At 39.9% G+C, this 20,000-nt stretch overlaps 2 protein-coding genes across 3 annotated transcripts in view; one reads left to right on the forward strand and one right to left on the reverse strand.

Moving 5' to 3' along the window:
- LOC144978876 (EF-hand calcium-binding domain-containing protein 4B-like) overlaps window positions 1-15,193 on the forward strand; it is a 112,139-nt gene extending 96,946 nt beyond the window's left edge. For both annotated transcript variants that reach the window (XM_078925462.1, XM_078925463.1), the window contains 7 exons: window positions 1-330; window positions 1,266-1,311; window positions 4,557-4,692; window positions 6,818-7,014; window positions 8,447-8,557; window positions 9,019-9,095; window positions 10,062-15,193. The exon at window positions 1-330 is cut by the window's left edge and continues 87 nt beyond it. In XM_078925462.1, coding sequence (XP_078781588.1) covers window positions 1-330; window positions 1,266-1,311; window positions 4,557-4,692; window positions 6,818-7,014; window positions 8,447-8,557; window positions 9,019-9,095; window positions 10,062-10,152 — 988 coding nt within the window. In that variant the 3' untranslated portion in view covers window positions 10,153-15,193. The remainder of the gene's footprint in view (window positions 331-1,265; window positions 1,312-4,556; window positions 4,693-6,817; window positions 7,015-8,446; window positions 8,558-9,018; window positions 9,096-10,061) is intronic.
- A 1,805-nt stretch (window positions 15,194-16,998) lies between these two features.
- The window catches only part of LOC144978877 (solute carrier family 23 member 2-like), a 39,400-nt gene continuing 36,398 nt past the window's right edge, over window positions 16,999-20,000 (reverse strand). Inside the window, exons 12-14 of the mRNA XM_078925465.1 lie at window positions 19,964-20,000; window positions 18,533-18,650; window positions 16,999-17,309 (exon numbers count right to left, since the gene is read on the reverse strand). The exon at window positions 19,964-20,000 is cut by the window's right edge and continues 59 nt beyond it. Of these exons, the coding sequence (XP_078781591.1) occupies window positions 17,159-17,309; window positions 18,533-18,650; window positions 19,964-20,000 (306 nt within the window). The 3' untranslated portion in view covers window positions 16,999-17,158. The remainder of the gene's footprint in view (window positions 17,310-18,532; window positions 18,651-19,963) is intronic.

Below are 20,000 nucleotides of genomic sequence, written 5' to 3' on the forward strand. Positions count from 1 at the left end.
TGTCGACGACGAAATATTGAAAAACGCCAACGTGTTCGTGCCAGGAGGGAGCTCATCCCCCATTACTAACACTAGTTATACTAACAACGAATTGGACTCCAGTAGCACTAGCCAAACAGATTACTACCCACACCAGCACAGCTCGTCAGATTTTGTTAGTCATCAAAGCCACCCGTTGTCGTCGACGTCATCATCGTCGTCGCCATCATCAGCGTCATTATCACATCCACATCAACAAGAGAGGAGTGAGTGTCTTACAGGAAGAAGTAGTAGCGATAGAAAAGGCATTGGAATCACCAGTCATCATGATGCTATGGCGGATAATATAGGGTGGGTAGTCCATTCAGTTGCTATTATTATTATTATTATTATTATTATTATTATTATTATTATTATTATTATTATTAATATTATTATTATTATTATTATTATTATTATTATTATTATTATTATTATTATTATTATTATTATTATTATTATTATTATTATTATTATTATTACTATAAAACATAAAATCTCCCCCATTCATCCTCAAGGGGGAATTTGTCTTTAGGGAAGATTGGGGAAGAATACCATCCGCAGTGAAGCAGCGCAGCAACACAAAGAGAGCTAAGACGAGGTGACGTGCTTTATGTCAAACAGTGCAATTCGAAGTCTAACAATCTGGGAACGAAGCAAAGACTTTGCCCCCCCCCCCCCCAAGACCCCCCCCTCCCAACTCTGTACAATTTGGTTCCAAACACCGTGTTTTGTTGATAAAGGGGAAGCCCGTAACGTCCATGTTATGTCTTCTTTTGATAAATTGAAGCCTCCATCCAATCCATTTCCTAACGTTGTTCATTTGTCTTGGGCACAACATTGATCAGAATTGGTGGGAAACGCTTTCCCCTAATATTCTTTTTTTAAATGTAGCTTTTATATAGCGCAATATCCACTAAACGTGCTCAAAGCGCTTTACAGGGGGTCCCTGGTCAACAGCAACATTTAACATGTAAGACGTGACATGTCGCCTGTTAGGCGATATTACAATTTTTTCGGACAGAGACAACGCTGTTAACGGCCAGATACTCATTTTACAAACGAGTTCGTTGAGATAATTTCGAAAAAAGAGTCTTTTCCAAGGAATCAACTATGCGCCGAGCAAGTGAGGCTCGAACCCAGGACCTTCCGATCCGAAAGCGAGTGCCATAGCACTAAACCATAATATAGTGGCACAAATATTCCATTTGATGAGATAATTATTCACATTCTTTTCTATTCTCCAGATCCACGAGGACACAACCAGTTGGGGCGGACGCCCAGTATGACAACGTATGTTCTAGAAACAAACTTTTTTACCCCTTACCTCATTGTGCGGCTATGTGGTCTAGTGGAATGACACTCGCTTTCGGATCGGAAGGGCCTGGGTTCGAGCCTCGCGCTGGGCTCGGCGCATAGTTGAGTCCTTGGAAAAGGCTCTTTACTCACATTCTCTCGCCTTACTCATGTGTAAAATGAGTACCTGGTCGTTAACAGTGTTGTCTTTGTCCGAAAAATTGTAATTTCGCCTAACAGGCGTCATGTCCCGTCCCACATGTTAAATGGTGCTGTTGACCAGGGACCCCTTGTAAAGCGCTTTGAACACATTTAGTGGATATTGCGCTATATAAAGCTCAATTATTTTTTTTAATGTATGTGGTATTCTGGGTAGGGTCTTTGACCTTCGATGATAGTAGGCAGGAGGTCACTTGTTGTGTCTTCTAAGTCGCTATATCTGGTTTCTGAGTTGCTTTCAGTATTTTTGGAATAGAATCCTTTGGGTTTTGTCCAGATCCTTGCCGGGAGTCCTTGGCTGAGAAGGAAACAGTCAAATATAATATAGTGTTAGTTTTTGGGAGATGCATTTTTTTTCCTTATAAATCATCTTTTGTAATGGACTGTCCCTTTTTTTATTAGGTTTTAAATATATAATGGTCTGTAAACATTTGAGTGTATTTCTCTTAGTGGGGACCTGTGCTCGTGTCTCGTTGAGACTTTTAAATGATTTCAAACCAAGTACACTGATAGTGTGCTCTTGGAATCTACATCTGTTCCCTATTTGAAACAATTCCCCTTGGTCTAAATTTTCTCCTGTACTTTTAATTAATGTTTTTTATTTTTTGTTAATTTTTTTTCTATAATTTTTTGACTATCCCAGTTTCTTTCTTTTTACTGGCGCTGAGATGACCTATTTGTGTCCCAAGCAACGTAAAACCTTTTAAAAATTTATATAAGGATAGACTAGATCCCAGAATATACAATTCTTACGCTCTTGCTTTTTGGAAATCCGGACGTGTTTCTAGTCGCTCCACGAAAGCTAAGTACGAATTGGAATCAAAGTTCGAATTCCAAAACGCAAGAGAATAAAAATCTTGTATCTTACCCCTCAATCGGCTAGGGAGTTTTGCAGCGTTTTAGTGTGGCGTTTTGTCGGAGCTCAAAGTGGAAATGACCAGAATAGGATAATTTAAGGTTTTTATAAAATGTTTTGAAAACATCATGACCAACGTTATCCATCATTGTAATGTTTAAACAAGCCCTTAATAGTGTTCGGTTATCAGACCTGCAAATATGTGCACGTAGGCCAGAATGACCAGAATAGGATAATTTAAGGTTTTAAGAAAATGTTTTGGAAACTAAACTCATCCTCCGAAATGGAGCCGTTTTGACCACAATGGTGAAATCTAAGGGTGAAATGGAATAGGGGAGTAAAGTCGTGACGTCACACCGTCTACGTTTTTGGTTCCTAAATCGTTGGTAAGTGTTATGTAACCAGTCCTTCGGTGGATAGAATAAATGAATGAATAGGTTCCATATTGAATCATAAGGTGGCATTATAACTATTTTATTAAAAGGATGATTCTAATATTTACTGTCATAAAATATTGAGACATTTTCCCTGACATTCAAAGCTGTGTAAAACTGTCTGTGAATGATACAATGCAAGCTATATGAGATTCTGTAATACTCTTCAACAGTCGTAACGTCACTTCCTTCCTAATGACGCATGGTAACTTAGTAACACTGGCTCTAAACTATCGGAACAATGGCGGACGCCCGTATGAAATATTTCTCCGGCGAGTATAAAGGGTATCCAGAGGGAAAAAAACACACACACATTTGATCATGTTTTGACTTTTACACATTCTGATCACAAGACATATGAAAAGTTCTAACCAGCATGAAAAATATAAAGTAATGATTTTCTTTGTTTCCAACCAAGATGGCCGCCGTTGCCAGGCGACGTGACATCAGACTATTGAATCGTATTATAAACTATTGTATAAGGCATTTAAAGGATAATTCCTATTAAGTAGCAATGACTATCCCGCACAAATCTTTGGGCCTCTTTTTCGCTTACGAAGTGCCCAAATTCGCGTCAAAATATGGGACGAAGCCGTTTCGTATATGCTATTTTAAAAAAATTAATTACGACGCTGTTTATTGATGAATATGACTGAAAGTTGGCACACAGTTAGAAAAAAAGGTCATTTTAGATTATGTCAAGCGACAAAACTCGTGCGATTACCAGAAGACCGTTAAAAATAGATTTTTACTCTTGGAGTAAAATATTTCTAAAACTACCGGGCGTGGAGGTTTTGTCGCTGACAAGGTAATACATGAACATTTCTTCTTTTTGGTTGTAAAATTTCATATGAATATGACGAGTACTTTTCCCGTATTTTACAAAACACCATCCTAATTTGTTCTTCAAGTTTCAATCTTTTAATCCACTTATTACGCAAGATACAACCAAAGGTCGAAAAAAATGCCGAAAAAGCGTCCCATATTTTCGCGTTTTTTCCCTCTTTGCGGGTCATCCAGATAAATGACACCTTTGAAACTGCATAACTTGTTTATTTATGAATGGATTTTCAAAATTCAAAAACATTTTTACTCAGTGGAGATAGAGCTTTGATTTTAAACAAAAAATTTTCCTCAAAAAGAGAAAAAAACATTTTTCATAGTCATTGCTACTATTAAGCCTTTAGTAAGATAAGATAAAATAAGATAAGAAAAGAGCGAGGATGGGTGATCTTTATTGACCACCAGCATATATTTAAACTAAGAAATAAGATGCCATCACTCAGAAACCAGAAGATCAAGTACCTAAGACAAGATTGTATGTAGTATTTGAAGTTTTACACTCAATCTAATAGGAACCAGTTTTTTTGACGTCACACTTTTCTTCCCTATTAATGTAAGCATTCAGTTCATCGTGACACAATAGCATTTGGAAATAATAAGGAATGAGATTAGCGGAAGAGTAGCGTCCCTTGATTGGAAGTCACCCATAGTCTGTGACGTCACCGGCGGAAAAGTTATTAGAGAGACAACGTCATGTTGGTTGTACGCATGCGTCTCTCGTCCTCGCGGCCCGCGAGGACGAGAGACGCATGCGTACAACCAACATGACGTTGTCTCTCTAATAACTTTTCCGCCGGTGACGTCACAGACTATGGGTGACGTCCAATCAAGGGACGCTAATCTCATTCCCTATTGGTCATATTTTTGTTTGTTTACTTTTGTTCCCCCAGGCCGATGACCTCCCCGTGCCAAAGCCGTCACGTGTCTTCAAAGTTGTCATCATCGGAGACTCATCTGTAGGGAAATCCACATTCATCCATCGGTTCTGTCACCACGAATTCAAGGGCAACTTCAACGCAACCATAGGTATAATTTACATTAAAGATCTGAACAAGTGTGTATGAAAGGTGCGGCTATGTGGTCTAGTGGTATGACACTCGCTTTCTGATCGGAAGGTCCCTGGGTTCGAGCCTCACGCTCGGCGCATAGTTGAGTCCTTGGAAAAGGCTATTTACTCACATTCTCTCACCGTACTCGGGTGTAAAATGAGTACCTGGTCGTTAACAGCGTTGTCTTTGTCCGGAACAAAAATTGTAATATCGCCTAACAGGCGTAATGTCCCGTCCTACATGTTAAATGTATTGCTGTTGGTCAGGGACCCATTGTAAAGCGCTTTGAACACGTTTAGTGGATATTGCGCTATATAAAAGATTAATTTAATTTAAAGTTGGAAGTCAAGGCAAGAACAATCATTCTATCTCGACTGGGTATCGAAGGAATTAAAAGTGTCCCCAACTATCGGGAGCCTTTGTGGTTTAATGGTAGCACGTCTGACCGGTAATCAGAATGTCTCAGGTTCGATCCCCAGTCGAGGTAGACTGATTTTTTGGGATGGCTTATTTTTCTTGTATTTCATTTCTTGCTTTGTCTGGCACCTTTCATACACACTTATTGTTCAGATCTTTATCTTACACCAATGCTTGCTCAGTTTCTAAATTTGATATTTTCATAATTTACATTGTTTGTAATCGCAATATAGATTGTTTGTTCTTTGTATGCTATGTCTAGTGGTATGACACTCGCCTTCGGATTGGAAGGTCCAGGGTTCGCGTCCCGCTCTAAGATACTTGAATAATTGACTCCTTGGAAAATACCCTTTATTCATATTCTATCACCGTACTCGGGTTTAAAATGAGTACCTGGCCGTTAACAGCGTTGTATCTGTCGAAAAAAAAGCCCAATGTACTATAGCCTAACAGGCGTCATACATGTCTCGTCCTACATGTTTAAGTGTTGCTGTTGGCTAGGGACTCATTGTAAAGCGCTTTGAGCAAGTTAAGTGGATATTGCAGGCAGCGCAGGTCAGCGGTACGGTATTTGCTTCGTACCCGAAAGGTACTGAATTCGAACATCCGCCGCTGCTCTGTGTGGCCTTGAGCAAGTCACCGCGCCCTAACTCAATTTGCGGCGCTGAACAGCGGCTGGCGCCTGTGTTATTCCAGTCTTCCCTTGGACTAGACCCTAGAGAGAAATTTCCCCTATCGGATGAATAAAGGGAATTTTATTTTATTTATTATCTATATATTTTATTTAAATGATCTAATATGCACATTCCTACTGCAGGTGTGCTTAAGTATTGACATTCCTACTGCAGGTGTGCTTAAGTATTGACATTCCTACTGCAGGTGTGCTTAAGTATTGACATTCCTACTGCAGGTGTGCTTAAGTATTGACATTCCTACTGCAGGTGTGCTTAAGTATTGACATTCCTACTGCAGGTGTGCTTAAGTATTGACATTCCTACTGCAGGTGTGCTTAAGTATTGACATTCCTACTGCAGGTGTGCTTAAGTATTGACATTCCTACTGCAGGTGTGCTTAAGTATTGACAGTCCTACTGCAGGTGTGCTTAAGTATTGACATTCCTACTGCAGGTGTGCTTAAGTATTGACATTCCTACTGCAGGTGTGCTTAAGTATTGACATTCCTACTGCAGGTGTGCTTAAGTATTGACATTCCTACTGCAGGTGTGCTTAAGTATTGACATTCCTACTGCAGGTGTGCTTAAGTATTGACATTCCTACTGCAGGTGTGCTTAAGTATTGACATTCCTACTGCAGGTGTGCTTAAGTATTGACATTCCTACTGCAGGTGTGCTTAAGTATTGACATTCCTACTGCAGGTGTGCTGAAGTATTGACATTCCTACTGCAGGTGTGCTTAAGTATTGACATTCCTACTGCAGGTGTGCTTAAGTATTGACATTACTACTGCAGGTGTGCTTAAGTATTGACATTCCTACTGCAGGTGTGCTTAAGTATTGACATTCCTACTGCAGGTGTGCTTAAGTATTGACATTCCTACTGCAGGTGTGCTTAAGTATTGACATTCCTACTGCAGGTGTGCTTAAGTATTGACATTCCTACTGCAGGTGTGCTTAAGTATTGACATTCCTACTGCAGGTGTGCTTAAGTATTGACATTCCTACTGCAGGTGTTGATTTCCAAATCAAGACAATGAACTGTAAAGGCAACACTGTCATCCTGCAGCTGTGGGACACGGCGGGCCAGGAGAGGTTCCGGTCCATGACCAAGACATACTTCCGGAAGGCAGATGGCGTCATCATTATGTATGACGTGTCCTCGGAGAAGACGTTCACTGGCGTGAGGGAGTGGCTGTTGTCAGTCCAGGTAGGAATGTGTTTTGGTGGTGGTGGTGGTGGTGGTGGTGATGGTGGTGGTGGTGGTGGTGGTGATGGTGGTGGTGGTGGTGGTGGTGGTGGTGATGGTGGTGGTGGTGGTGGTGGTGGTGGTGGTGGTGGTGGTGGTGGTGATGGTGGTGGGGTGGTGGTGGTGAGTGGTGGGTGTGGTGGTGATGGTGGTGAGGGTGGTGGTGGTGGGTGGGTGAGGTGAGGGTGGTGGTGGTGGTGGTGATGGTGGTGGGGTGGTGGTGGGTGGTGGTGTGGTGTGGTGGTGGTGGTGGGGTGGTGGTGGTGGTGGTGTGGTGGTGGTGGTGGTGATGGTGGTGTGGTGATGGTGGTGGGTGGTGGTGGTGGTGGTGGTGGTGTGGGGTGAGGTGGTGGTGAGGTGATGGTGGTGGTGATGGTGGTGGTGGTGGTGATGGTGATGAGGGTGGTGGTGGTGGTGGTGGTGGTGATGGTGGTGGTGGTGATGGTAGTGAGGGTGGTGGTGGTGGTGGTGACAATGATGATGATGGTGGTGGTGATGGTGATGGTGGTGGTGGTGGTGGTGGTGATGGTGATGGTGGTGGTGGTGGTGGTGGTGGTGAGGGTGGTGGTGGTGGTGGTGACAATGATGATGATGGTGGTGGTGGTGATGGTTGTGATAATGATGATGATGATGATTATATTGTCCGAGGAACGTTGACTTGATTGTATGACCGAGTGGTTGTTGTCAGTTCAGGTGTGGTGGTGGTGATGGAGATGACGACGACGGCGATGATGATGATGATGATGATGATGATGATGATGATGATGATGATGTTGATGATGGAGATGACGACGACGGCGATGATGATGATGATGATGATGATGATGATGATGATGATGATGTTGATGATGATGTTGATGATGGAGATGACGACGACGGCGATGATAATGATGATGATGATGATGATGATGATGATGATGATGATGATGATGATGATGATGATGATGATGATGATGATGATGATGCGCTGAAATGACCTTAATTTTCCAAAAGCGTCGTAACCCCCCCCCCTCCCCCTTCCCAAGTGCATGGACAAAATTTGAGTTAAAGGACTAAATATTGAACCGCTAATAGCTGGACTCAAACCTGCGCCCTATGGTTTGTGTCACAGCACAAGAGAACGAAGTCGCATTGAAAAAGTCAGCAACAAAAAAACCCCAAAAGAAAACAGTTTTTAAAAAAAAACGAAAAACAAAAAGCTACGAAAAGAAACAAGACAAAACAAACAAAAAAACCCACAAATAATAAACACTCCCCCCCCCCCCCCCACACACACACACAAAAAAAAACAACCAAAAAAGCAACAATAAAAAAAAAAAAAAACTAACAAAAAGAGGGTCGCTTCGATTATAGAATAATGACGTGGTTGTGTTTGCTTTCTTATGACCGCCAGGAGCAAGTGGAAGCAGGGACAGTGTTAGCCTTGCTGGGCAACAAGTATGATACGTCACCAGATGAATCTCATAGACCAGTCAAACATCGGGATGGCCTGGCCCTGGCTGTGGTAAGTAAGATGTGGTTATGATGATGATGATGATGATGATGATGATGATGATGATGATGATGATGATGGTGATGATGATGATGGTGATGATGATGATGATGATGATGATGATGATGATGATGATGGTGATGATGATGATGATGATGAAAGTAATAATAATAATAATAATAATAATAATAATAATAATAATAATAATAATAATAATAATAATAATAATAATGATAATAATAATAATAGATCTAATAATAATAATAAATTCATTCATTTATAATTTGATTCATTAATGAATTAATACGTTAAAATATAAATAGATAAGTAAATTTGACAATTAGAAATACTCGTTTTAAAATGATACGGTCAGATTGTGTAATGAATGAATGGAGTTTGTGATCCAGGGTTATTTATGTTAAATTATGGCTATTACACTCAATAAAATCTACATAATATGTTATATCTTTCAGGAAAGTGAAGCCATCTTCTACGAAACAAGTGCCAAGTCTGGTTACAACGTACTTGAGTCTATGGAAGAGATGGCTAGGTATGTCGGTTTGAATACAATGGAACCTCATTGTAACGGTGATGGTGGTGTGACCAGCCTACAATCCCTGATATAACCGAGTCCTGATATAGCCAATTTTCAATGGAAATGACACATAATATTGTTTAACCCTCTCCTTACCAGCCATTTTCAGAATTTTCCCCAAAATTGCACACCCACCCAACACAAAATAGTTTTTCTTACTCAAACAGGAAAGTAAAAATACATTCTATGCATAATATCGATCAGCAAAATGAACTCTACAACACAGTGTCACGTTTTTATAGTTATAATAAAACATTTTTTTTAAAATGGTGTGATTTACAAAAGAAAATTGAATGATAAAAATGATGGTTGAATCGTAACGAATGTGACGATTTTCCTGTGGTTGGTGAGGAGAGGGTTAAGGACTTTCGATTCCGGGAGAAGGGGGGGGGGGGGGGCATTCGGGGGTCTGGTCCCAGTCATTCCATTCCGTGGTATTCTGTTATTTATACAGACAGACAATGGGGGTCACGATAGCTCAGTTGGTAGAGCACGCACTTCACACGCAAAGGGGTCGAGATCGATCCTGGGTGCAGTCGAGATTGTTTTTCTGACCCTCCAGCAGTGATTGGGTAGTTGAGTCTGTTAGATCTGTCGGAAAGTACTTTGTGCTATTGTCCGTTTCACGCTATAAAAACCGGGATAAACTCCGGCTCCATGGGCCGAATGTGCTCTGAAGGACTGCTGAGAGAGAGAGAGAGAGAGAGAGAGACAGAGAGAGAGACAGAGAGAGAGACACAGAGAGAGAGAGAGACACACACACACACAGAGAGAGAGAGACACACACACACAGAGAGAGAGAGAGAGAGAGACACAGAGAGAGATAGAGAGAGAAAGAGACACACAGAGAGAGAGAGAGAGAGAGAATTACTTTTTCTTTCCTATTCATAAAGTAGGACTATTTTGTTGTTGTTTCTACAGAATGCTTCAAGAGAAAGAAGACAAGAAGTTGGAGGAAGGTCTCCACTTGTCGGAGGAGAAAGGCTCTGGGAAAAGGAAATGCTGTGGATGATGATGATGATGATGATGATGATGATGATGATGATGATGATGATGATGATGCTATAGTAGGAGTATGACGAGGACAGCGATGATGGATTGGGTGGTGATGATCTTGTTGATGATGATGATCTTGATAATGATGATGATAAAGACGATAATGCTGCTGTTGCTGCTGCTGCTGATGATGATGATGATGATGATGACGATAACGATGATGATGACGATAACGACAATGATGCTGATGATGCTGATGTACCCATAACAAATGCTTAATTTTATCATTCCATTTTATTTCTGGTGTTCACTAGTTAGTGATCTCATTATAACGGTGACCAATCGTCTCGACACGGTATCACATCGAGCAGACCCCGATGCTTCAAATTCAATCTTAAACTTTTTTTTAAAATGCGACCTTTATATAGCGCAATACCCACTAAACGTTACTCAAAGCGCGTTACAAGTACGCTTTACGTTAGCCCCTTTTCAACGTCAAAATTTAACATGTAGGACGAGACATGACATGGCGCCTGTTAGGCGATATTCCAATATTTGTTTGCGGACAGATAAAACATTGTCAACGGCCATGTACTCATTTTACACCAGAGCACGGTGAGAGAATGGGAGTAAAGAGTCATTTCCAAGGTTTCAACCATGCACCGCTCAGAGCGGGTGGGACTCGAACCCAGGTCCTTCCGATCCGAAGGCGAGTGTCATACCACTAAACCCACATAGCCTCACCGTATAAAATTTGCATTAAAACATAAAAATGTTCTGATTGAAGAGAGTAAATTGTATGTCTTAACTTCAAAGCAACAGACATAATATGTATTCTTATTATTTCGACTTTAAAACGGATATGCGGCTATGGTATAGCCTAGTGGTCTAGTGGTATGACACTCGCTTTCGAATCGGAAGGTCCTGGGTTCGAGCCTCGCTCGGCGCTTAGTTAAGTCCTTGGAAAAGACTCTTTACTCACATTCTCTCACCGTACTCAGGTGTAAAATGAGTACCTGGCCGTTAATAGCTTGTCTCTGTCCGAAAAAAAATGTAACATGCCGAACAGGCGCCATGTCCCGTCCTAAATGTTAAATGTTGCTGTTGGCCAGGTACACCATTGTAAAGCGCTTTGAGCACATTTAGTGGATATTGCGCTATATAAAAGCTCTTTTTTTTAATTATAAGAGTTTTACTGCAAAAATGGACAAAGATAAAAAAGAACACATAAAACCAGATAAACGACAGATAAATATTTGGCGCTTCCTCTCTGTAAGTGACGATAGAATCTTGGAATAAACGTCAAGAAACGTTCGCCTGGTAACCAAGCACATGCGCAAATAGAGCGGTAACATCGCATACAATTTACTGGTGTGTTGAAAAAAAAAACCCTCCAAAAATGCGCGTTTTATTTTACATTTCAAGATCCCATCACTTACACAAAATAAGTGTTGAATGTTTATCTGTCGTCTTTTTGGTTTTGGAAGTGATGTCTCTATGCATTTATTGCTTTTTGTTGTTGGCTGAAAAAGGGTTTTGATCCCAAAACTTTCCGTGATTGGTACTTAGTTCTTTTTAAGCTGTTATATTCGTGTTTTTTTTTTCTTGTGTAATTGGTGAGGAGAGGGTTTACCGTTTATCTTTCAACTCAAGGACACAGTAATGTACAAAGACACATCATAATTTGTATAAAATCTGCAGTGAGGGGTAGATAACGACCTTGACCTTGACGTTAAAATTGGACTTCTTCCCTGCTTTCATTTCGACATGTTACTGTTTTGAGATCATTGGTCACTTATAACATTTAATATTAATATTGTTGATATAATTCAACATTCCAATGCCATCTATCTTCCAATCTCATCTATTTGTTTGATAAATTTACAGATAATATTTATCTCAATTATTCTACCGGTTTTAATAAACTTGCCTATTATCTCCATCCCCCCCCCCCCCCCCCCCCCCCCTTACAACACACCCAATCATTTATATAAAAAGCTTTACTCATTCAGTGCCTTTAAAGTTTTAGGTCTTCCACATTTAATGACGAAACAGATTTTCTGATGCATTTAATTTGTTTTTCATTGTATGTAATGTTATTATGCAAACCATGATTAATACCCTTAATCTTCTGGGTGGGGTTCCTGACCTCCCATAGTGGGCAGCGAGGTACATACTGTGTCTTCTATCCCCTTATATCTGTTTTCCAACATGCTTTCTGTCTTTGTCTTGGAATGAGATCACTTGGTTTTGTCCTGCCCCTGGCCGGAGTCCTAGCTGGGAGGGAAACAGTCAAATGCATAGGTATTTTTTTTGGGAGATGATATTTTTGTTCCTTGTAAATCATCTCTCTGTTATATATTATTATATTGGTTATTTTGAATGTATAATGTACGCATTTGAGTGTATTCCTCTTTGTTGGATGTTGTGCTTGTGTCCGGATGAGACTTATAGGTGATCTCAAACTAAGTACATTGATGGTATGATCTTGGAATCTACCTCTGATCCCTATTTTTCCTAGTTCCCCTTTGTCTTACTTTCTCTTGGGTGCTTTAATTGTAATTCTAGAACTTTTTACTATCCCATTTTCTTCCTTTTTACTGGTGCTGATATAACCTAAATGTGTTGCAAGCGCCGCTAAAACCCTTAACAACAAAACATAGTCTCGAGCGTCAACATTCGGACAACTTTGCCTCGAGGGGAAATTTCTTGCCTCCTTTGATTAGGAACGTGTTGAGGGTATATATAGCCTTGTTTCTAGTTGTATTCTTTGTTTTAAAGACCCGATTTCGTATAAAGGGAGATAACCGCCAAAATTTGAATTCACTCAAATTGGCCGCCCAGAGTCAAAGTTCAAAGTTTCCCTTTAAAAATAATGACGAAAATGTAGAAATGGAAAGGCTTGGGATGGAGGAAGTGCAAAGTTTCCAACAGAATGTTTCCATTTTTACATTTTCGTTGGAATTTTCTACGATCCCAGACTTCAGGTAGCCATAGTTTATTTTTAATAGAGAAGCATGGATACCATTAAAATCTCGTGTTTTAGAATTTAGGACAGAATGGTGGTTCTCTAAATCCAGGGATGTAAATCTTTCAGAATTATTAGGATTTCCTATTTTTCAGACATTTTCTAGCTTCCCCAAACAATTTAAATATTTCTTAATACCTCACTACCAACAACTCTTGTGATAAGAGATACTGCTGTACATATAGAGAATTTGTAGTGAATATCCATTTTCAATGTACTGAAACACTTAATTTACACTACTGTTGTGTCAGTTATGATTATACGTGTATTTAACCATTCAACTTATTTCCACGACAGCTTCCGAATTTTAATTCGGAAGTACTAAGGATTGATAGCGTTCGAATTTCCGAATTTTCCTAATTTTAATTCGGAACTAGATTCACATCTGTTGTGTAAACAAGGAGGGTTATTTTTAGTTTACCGGAAGCAAAACATGGGCTGCAGAATCGAAAGTAGAAGATGGTGGATATATATCGAGTATTCATAACTGATGAGTTCTGAGTTGTTGTTACACTTTCTTCCTAAGGCTCAATTGGAATGTATTTCTGTTTCTGTAAGTAATTCCTGTGTGTTGCAATTCATTTCAGTCATAATGAGTCTGAAGATACATTTCCCTTAGCCTTGGTCTTTATGAGAAATTTCTATGGGGTCTCATTTCTGGTTGAGACTGCCACGAACGTTTGACTGTGGTGGGGGAAAGAATCAAATTTGTTTGTTCTCATTGAAAGCTACACCAATAAAGTAAAGGGCTTTTGACACGATTCTAAACCTAATGTAGTATTTTAATTGTAATGTACTTCTTATTGCCTTTGTTATTAGCAGAAGGGTTTGGGGCCTGAGAAAATGATAAATATCGGGAGGTGACCATCTTTCCAATCTCAAAACTCAAAATTGGCCTTAGTAATGATATGGCTGTTGAAATTTGAGTACGAGTTTTTATTATTGTCAGATTCATTCAGTCATTGGGTGTAATATTTTGACCTGAATATAATTTTGATATAAAAGTTTAGGTGTTGGATTACGTGCAGTGAAAATAAGTTAAGAATTCCAAAATTCTGATTTTTTTCAGTATCCCAAACTAATTTAACCCTGTTTAATCCATAAAGATAAGGATAATACAAAATGGGCACTGACTTAAGCATGAACAACACCAAATAATGGTATTTCCTCCTGACAAAAAGGAGACATAAATCATTAAAATCCATCCATAAACAAAATAATTTAGATTTTATTCTGAGACTTATCACTCAAAAGTCCTAAAAATGTTGTCACAATCACAAGGCCATTTATCACCTCATTCCTGGTGTGTCACTTGGAGTTTAGACTATTGAAATGAGCTCGCAGAATTTCAGAATTTTTTTCAACTTTGCATTTACATCCCTGTAAATCGATCCGCTCTTGAAGTCTCCTGTTGTTGCAAAATGTCCCAATGTTATGGTAGTATATAATATGGCTTTAATTAACCAGTTAATTTTCGTACCTTTAACTGGGGAAACTTCGCCTAAAGGGGAAACTTTGCCTCTTGAATTTTGGACCAAAAACAGAGTATTTAGTTCTGTGGCAATTATTTTCTTTGCTAAAAAATTCAAGTCTTTTAACGGGTACAATAATTACAACAATGCTTAGATTATTCAAAATGATCCAAATTCACACAGGCAAAGTTTCCCCTTAAGGCAAAGTCACCCTAATAGACGGTTTTCTAGAAAGACACAGTATATTTTTAAAAACTTGGCCATAGAACGAGCTGTTTGGAAAAAAAAACCACATTTAAAATTTAGCCAAAGAACTCGTTATTTTGGCCATATTTTTGAATATCTGTCTTTCCAGAACACGGCGGTTAACAAGTAAATAAATTATAATATAACACACGTACTGCCGTGTTATTGAAGAACACAGTATGTGCTATATGGTTAACATTGCACATATACTGTGTATTCCAAAAACAACGGCAGCGTAGATCATCGTTAAAGTGCAATATTATGTAGAGAATCTCATTATTTTGGCTGAAAATAAATTTATCTAGAATCTCCGCTTTTTCTTACATTTTTATTTCTCTGTTGAAATAATCTACGGCCATACCACGTTGAAGATACCCGTTCTCGTCCGGTCACCGAAGTCGAGTATTGTCGGGCGTGGCTAGTACTTAGACGGGTGACTGCTTTGGAAGACTTTTTTTTTCAGGGGCAGCGTGGATCAGCGGTACGGTCTTTGCTTCGTACCCGAAAGGTACCGAGTTCGATCACCAGCCGTTGTTGCGATGTGTGGCCTTGAGCAAGTCACCTCGCCCTAGCTCAATTTGTGGCGCTGCATTGCGGCTGGCGCCTGGAGTATTCTAGTCCTCCCTTGGAATAGAACCTAGAGACAAATTTCCCCTATGGGATGAATAAAGGGAATTTCCCAAGCCCCCCCCCCCCCCCACCACACACACACACACACACACACACACACACCTCCATCATTAAGTGTATCCCCTTTAGGCAGGGACTTTGTGCCAAGGACCCACTGAGACATTTAGGTAATTCTGTTTGAAATGGCCTCCTCGTCTTGCAGCTATGTGGTCTTGTGCTATGACACTCGCCTTCGGATCGGAAAGTTCAAGGTTTCGCGTCCACACTGAGCGGCGCATAGTTGAGTCCTCGAAAATAGCGCTTTACTCACATTCACTCACCGTATTCGGGTATAAAATGGATAACTGGCATTGTGTCTGTTGGACAAACAATTGTAATTTCGCCTAACAGGCGTCATGTCTCGTCCTACATGTTAAATGTTACTGTTGATCAGGGATCCATTGTAAAGCGCTTTGAGCACGTTTGGTGGATATTGCGCTATATAAAAGCTCAATTATACACATGAATTAAGTGCGGTTTTGTATTCTAGCGTTTGGACTCTACTATTGGGATCTGTGAATCGCAGGTTCGAGTCCTGACGTGGATAAAGTCGATTTGACTTCATGGAAAAATCTATCTATATCCACATTTATTCTCACCAAACTCAGTGTAAAATGAGTACCTGATACTAGACTTGTGTCTATCGAAATAAAAATTGTATTAAGACTTTACTTTAAGAGACTTTACTTTAAGACTTTATGTTTCGTTTGCCGTTGTCTTGGGACACACACTAAAGCATTTGACACATTTAGCGTGTGTTGTACTTTATAAAAGTACATGTGTTATTTATATGCTTTCTGTATAAAAATTATGTAAAGTTACACACACACAAAGATGTGTCACGAAAGTGCGATACCAAAAGAAAAAGAACCATTGTAAAGCGCCCGCCTCTGAGCACTATATGGCAAAAAAAACCCTCTCGATCCTGGGACTTCGCGACTTTTAACTCCTGTCCTCTTGATGATTCGGACACACCGCCAAAATGACGACATGGCTTACATACGGAATTTTATATAGACACATATACACAACTTTACAAAAACATATCATATCTCTCTCTCTCTCTCTCTCTCTCTCTCTCTCTCTCTCTCTCTCTCTCCCCCTCATTTTCCTCCTTTCATTCCCCTTTTATACCCACCTCTCCCCCCTCTCTCTCTCTCTTTCTCTCTCTCTCTCTCTCTCTCTCTCGTTCTTCCCCCCCCCCTTCTCTCTCTCTTTCTCTTCTCTCTCTCTCTCTCTCTCTCTCTCGTTCTTCTCCCCCCCCCCTCTCTCTCCTCTCTCTCTCTCTCTTTCTCCCTCTCTCCATCTCTCTCTCTCTCTCTCTCTCTCTCTCTCTCTCTCTCTCTCTCTCTCTATATATATATATATATATATATATATATATATATTTCACTCTCCCCCACTTCCTGTCTTTGCACTATAAATAGATCGAACTTTGTTACTATTATTTATTTTTATGAGTAGCTCTCACTACTAAACTGTATTAATCAGACTATAAACAATTAAGCTTACACACAGTTTTGTGTGTTTGTACGTTACATCCAGCTGGCGGATTTCATGGTTTTTTTATAAATAAACTCATAGCACCAATAAACAATACCAGTGATTCACAGCTTCTCTGAGACAAATCCATTGTTTTCCACACCAGCATCAAGTTGTCCTACTGTCATTTCCTCATCACAAGAGTTAGAATCCGTTTCGTGACCTTGATCTTGACCTTTGGCATCTTTGACGAAACCAGGGCATACGGGGACGAATCTAAAGATTGATAATGAGATGGATAAGAAGAAAAGTAAAAAAAAAAACAACACAAAAAGACACTTCCATGTTCAAAACTTTTGACTCTTAATTTCACAAACCCCATAACTACCTACTTGAATTTTTTTAAAGCCATAGTTGTCGGAGAGAAAGTTTTGTTAGTCATAACCATGGATGTTATCAACTGCGCTATAGACAGAAGGGAAGGACAGACGATCATACACGTTGTACGTTTGCGGTTAGCCCTGAATTCCATGGCGGCGTCATTTTCAATTTGGCATGCCAAAAGAACCGATTGCCCCCTCCTGTTTTTCATGACTCTATGGTTCATAACAATACACCTGCGGCTATGTGGTATGACACTCGCTTTCGGATCGGAAGGTCCTGGATTCGAGCCTCGCTCGGCGCATAGTTGAGTCCTTGGAAAAGGCTCTTTACTCACGTTCCCTCACCGTACTCGGGTTTAAAATGAGTGCCTGACCATGAGCAGTGTTGTCCTCGTCGGAAATAAAATAGTAATATCGCCTAACAGGCTCGTTCTACATGTTACGCGTTGCTGCTGGTAAAGCGCTCTGAGTACGTTTAGTGGATATTGCGCTATATAAAAGCACAATTTTAAAAATATTTTTTACAATTTAATAATTTGCCTTTAGCATTATTGAATATACTCGTAGCTTCAAAATCTTGAATAGATGCGATCAGGCACCAAACTTGTCTTTTTTTAACATATTGTATTAAATCAAAATGGGAATAAAAGGTTCCTTATAGCCTGTCGAGATGTAAATGAAAAGATTGTGAAGGGCGTGGAGCATGGTAAATCCGTGGTAAAGCCTTATAGAAAGGTTCATATTTTTTTCTTCATCATCATCATCATTGCCTTTTTCACCCTGGGTCAGGGTATAGGCCACAGGCAAACAATTTCCATCCTTCTCCATCCTGAGCTAACTTTTGTTTTGTTTTTTTTTTCTCTTTCCATGTCTTACCACTTCTCTGTATATCAGCTCCTTAATTCGAAGCTGCTTGTTTGGTGAAGACGTCATCGGGTCAGCAGAGTCCTTTCGGCTTTGTTTGTTGTCCTTCATAAGTTCTGTCATTACAGAAACTCTTCGGTCAACCCAAGCTTAAAAAAATGGATTTGATTTGTCCGTCTGGGTTTCTGTAACAATTTGAGTTTTACGGAAAGGGTGTTAACCCTTCGACAACCCCCAACATTTTTTTCTTACCGAAAACATTTTACTCTGTCGACAAAAGGTTGAATCAGCGGCAAGTTGTACGAGGAGAGATCCGACTGGAATTGTAAGTCTTCCTCTTTCATCAGAACCCCTCTCTCCTCTAGTGTACCTGAGACCGTAAAATATAGAAATTTTGAAAAGATTTGAATTGTGTCATGATACAAATGGTACTGAGAGTGCTCGACATGTTGATGACGACAATGGAGCAAATTGGATTCAATAGTCTGATATCACGTCGCCCAGCAACGGCGGCCATCGTGGCTCTAAACAAAGAAAATCAGTACTTTCTATTCTTCATGCTGGCTAGAACTTTTCATATGTCTGGTGATCAGAATGTGTAAAAGTCAAAACATGATCAGATACATAATGGGTTTTTTCCCTCTGGATACGCTTTTATGCTCGTCGGAGAAATATTTCATAAGGGCGTCCGCTATTGTTCCGATAGTTTAGAGCCAGTTACTAAGTTACCATGCGTCATTACGAAGGGAAGTGACTGTTGAAGGGTATTACTATTAAGATATTTACCACAAAATTGTGGCCTACATCGATTTAGCAGCGGATTAAGAATTTAATTCTATTCTTTGCCAAGCCCTACTTTTGTCGTCAACTGGGGTGTATCTATTTATAAATGTTATCTGATTCCAAAATTTGAATTAATTGTTGGAGATATTGAGAAAACACTTTGTAGAATAACATTTTATCGTACGATTTATGTCGTGTTCGAGATATATTCTTGCTCATAATGCTATACAAGATATTGGAATATTTAAACTGACTCAGTCTTGCTCGAAGAGATATTATCTATGTCCGCAAGTCGTGTGGCGTTTTCACATTTAGCTGAGTGCATCGTTCGAGCAGAGTTCGGTGTAAACAAAGATCATTGCCTAATCAATTGATCATGTTTTGATGCATTCTACTGTGGTAGTTTGGCAAAAGAGAGAGAGAGAGAGAGAGAGAGAGAGAGAGAGAGAGAGAGAGGGAGAGAGAGAGAGCGAGAGAGAGAGAGAGAGAGAGAGAGAGAGGGGGGGGGGGAGCTAATCTCTACTTCTCTACCACATGAGTAAAATAAAAAAATGAAACTTTTTTTTCTGTTACATGCAAGTGCAATGAATATATGCGGCTACGTGGTCTTGTGGTTTGACACCCTGTTTCGGATCGGAAGGTCCTGGGTTCGAGCCTCACTCGGTGCATAGTTGAGTCCTTGATAACGTCTCTTTACTCACAAATGAGTATCTGGCCATTAACAGCATTGTCTCTGTCGGTAAAAGAATTGTAATATCGACTTACAACCGTCATGTTACTTGTTGTTGTTGGGTAGGGACCCTTTGTAAACGCTTTGCGCACGTTTAGTGGAAATTGCGCTGTATAAAAAAGCTCAACGTTCAAAAACGCAAGTTTGTTTATTGTTGAAAATGTCCGTACCTGGTATCGTGTTATCCAGTAGGAAGGCAATGACTCC

This window comes from Berghia stephanieae, chromosome 8, assembly GCF_034508935.2.
Source record: "Berghia stephanieae isolate SIO BIC M18660-M18661 chromosome 8, UCSD_Bste_1.3, whole genome shotgun sequence".
NCBI lineage: Eukaryota > Metazoa > Mollusca > Gastropoda > Nudibranchia > Aeolidiidae > Berghia > Berghia stephanieae.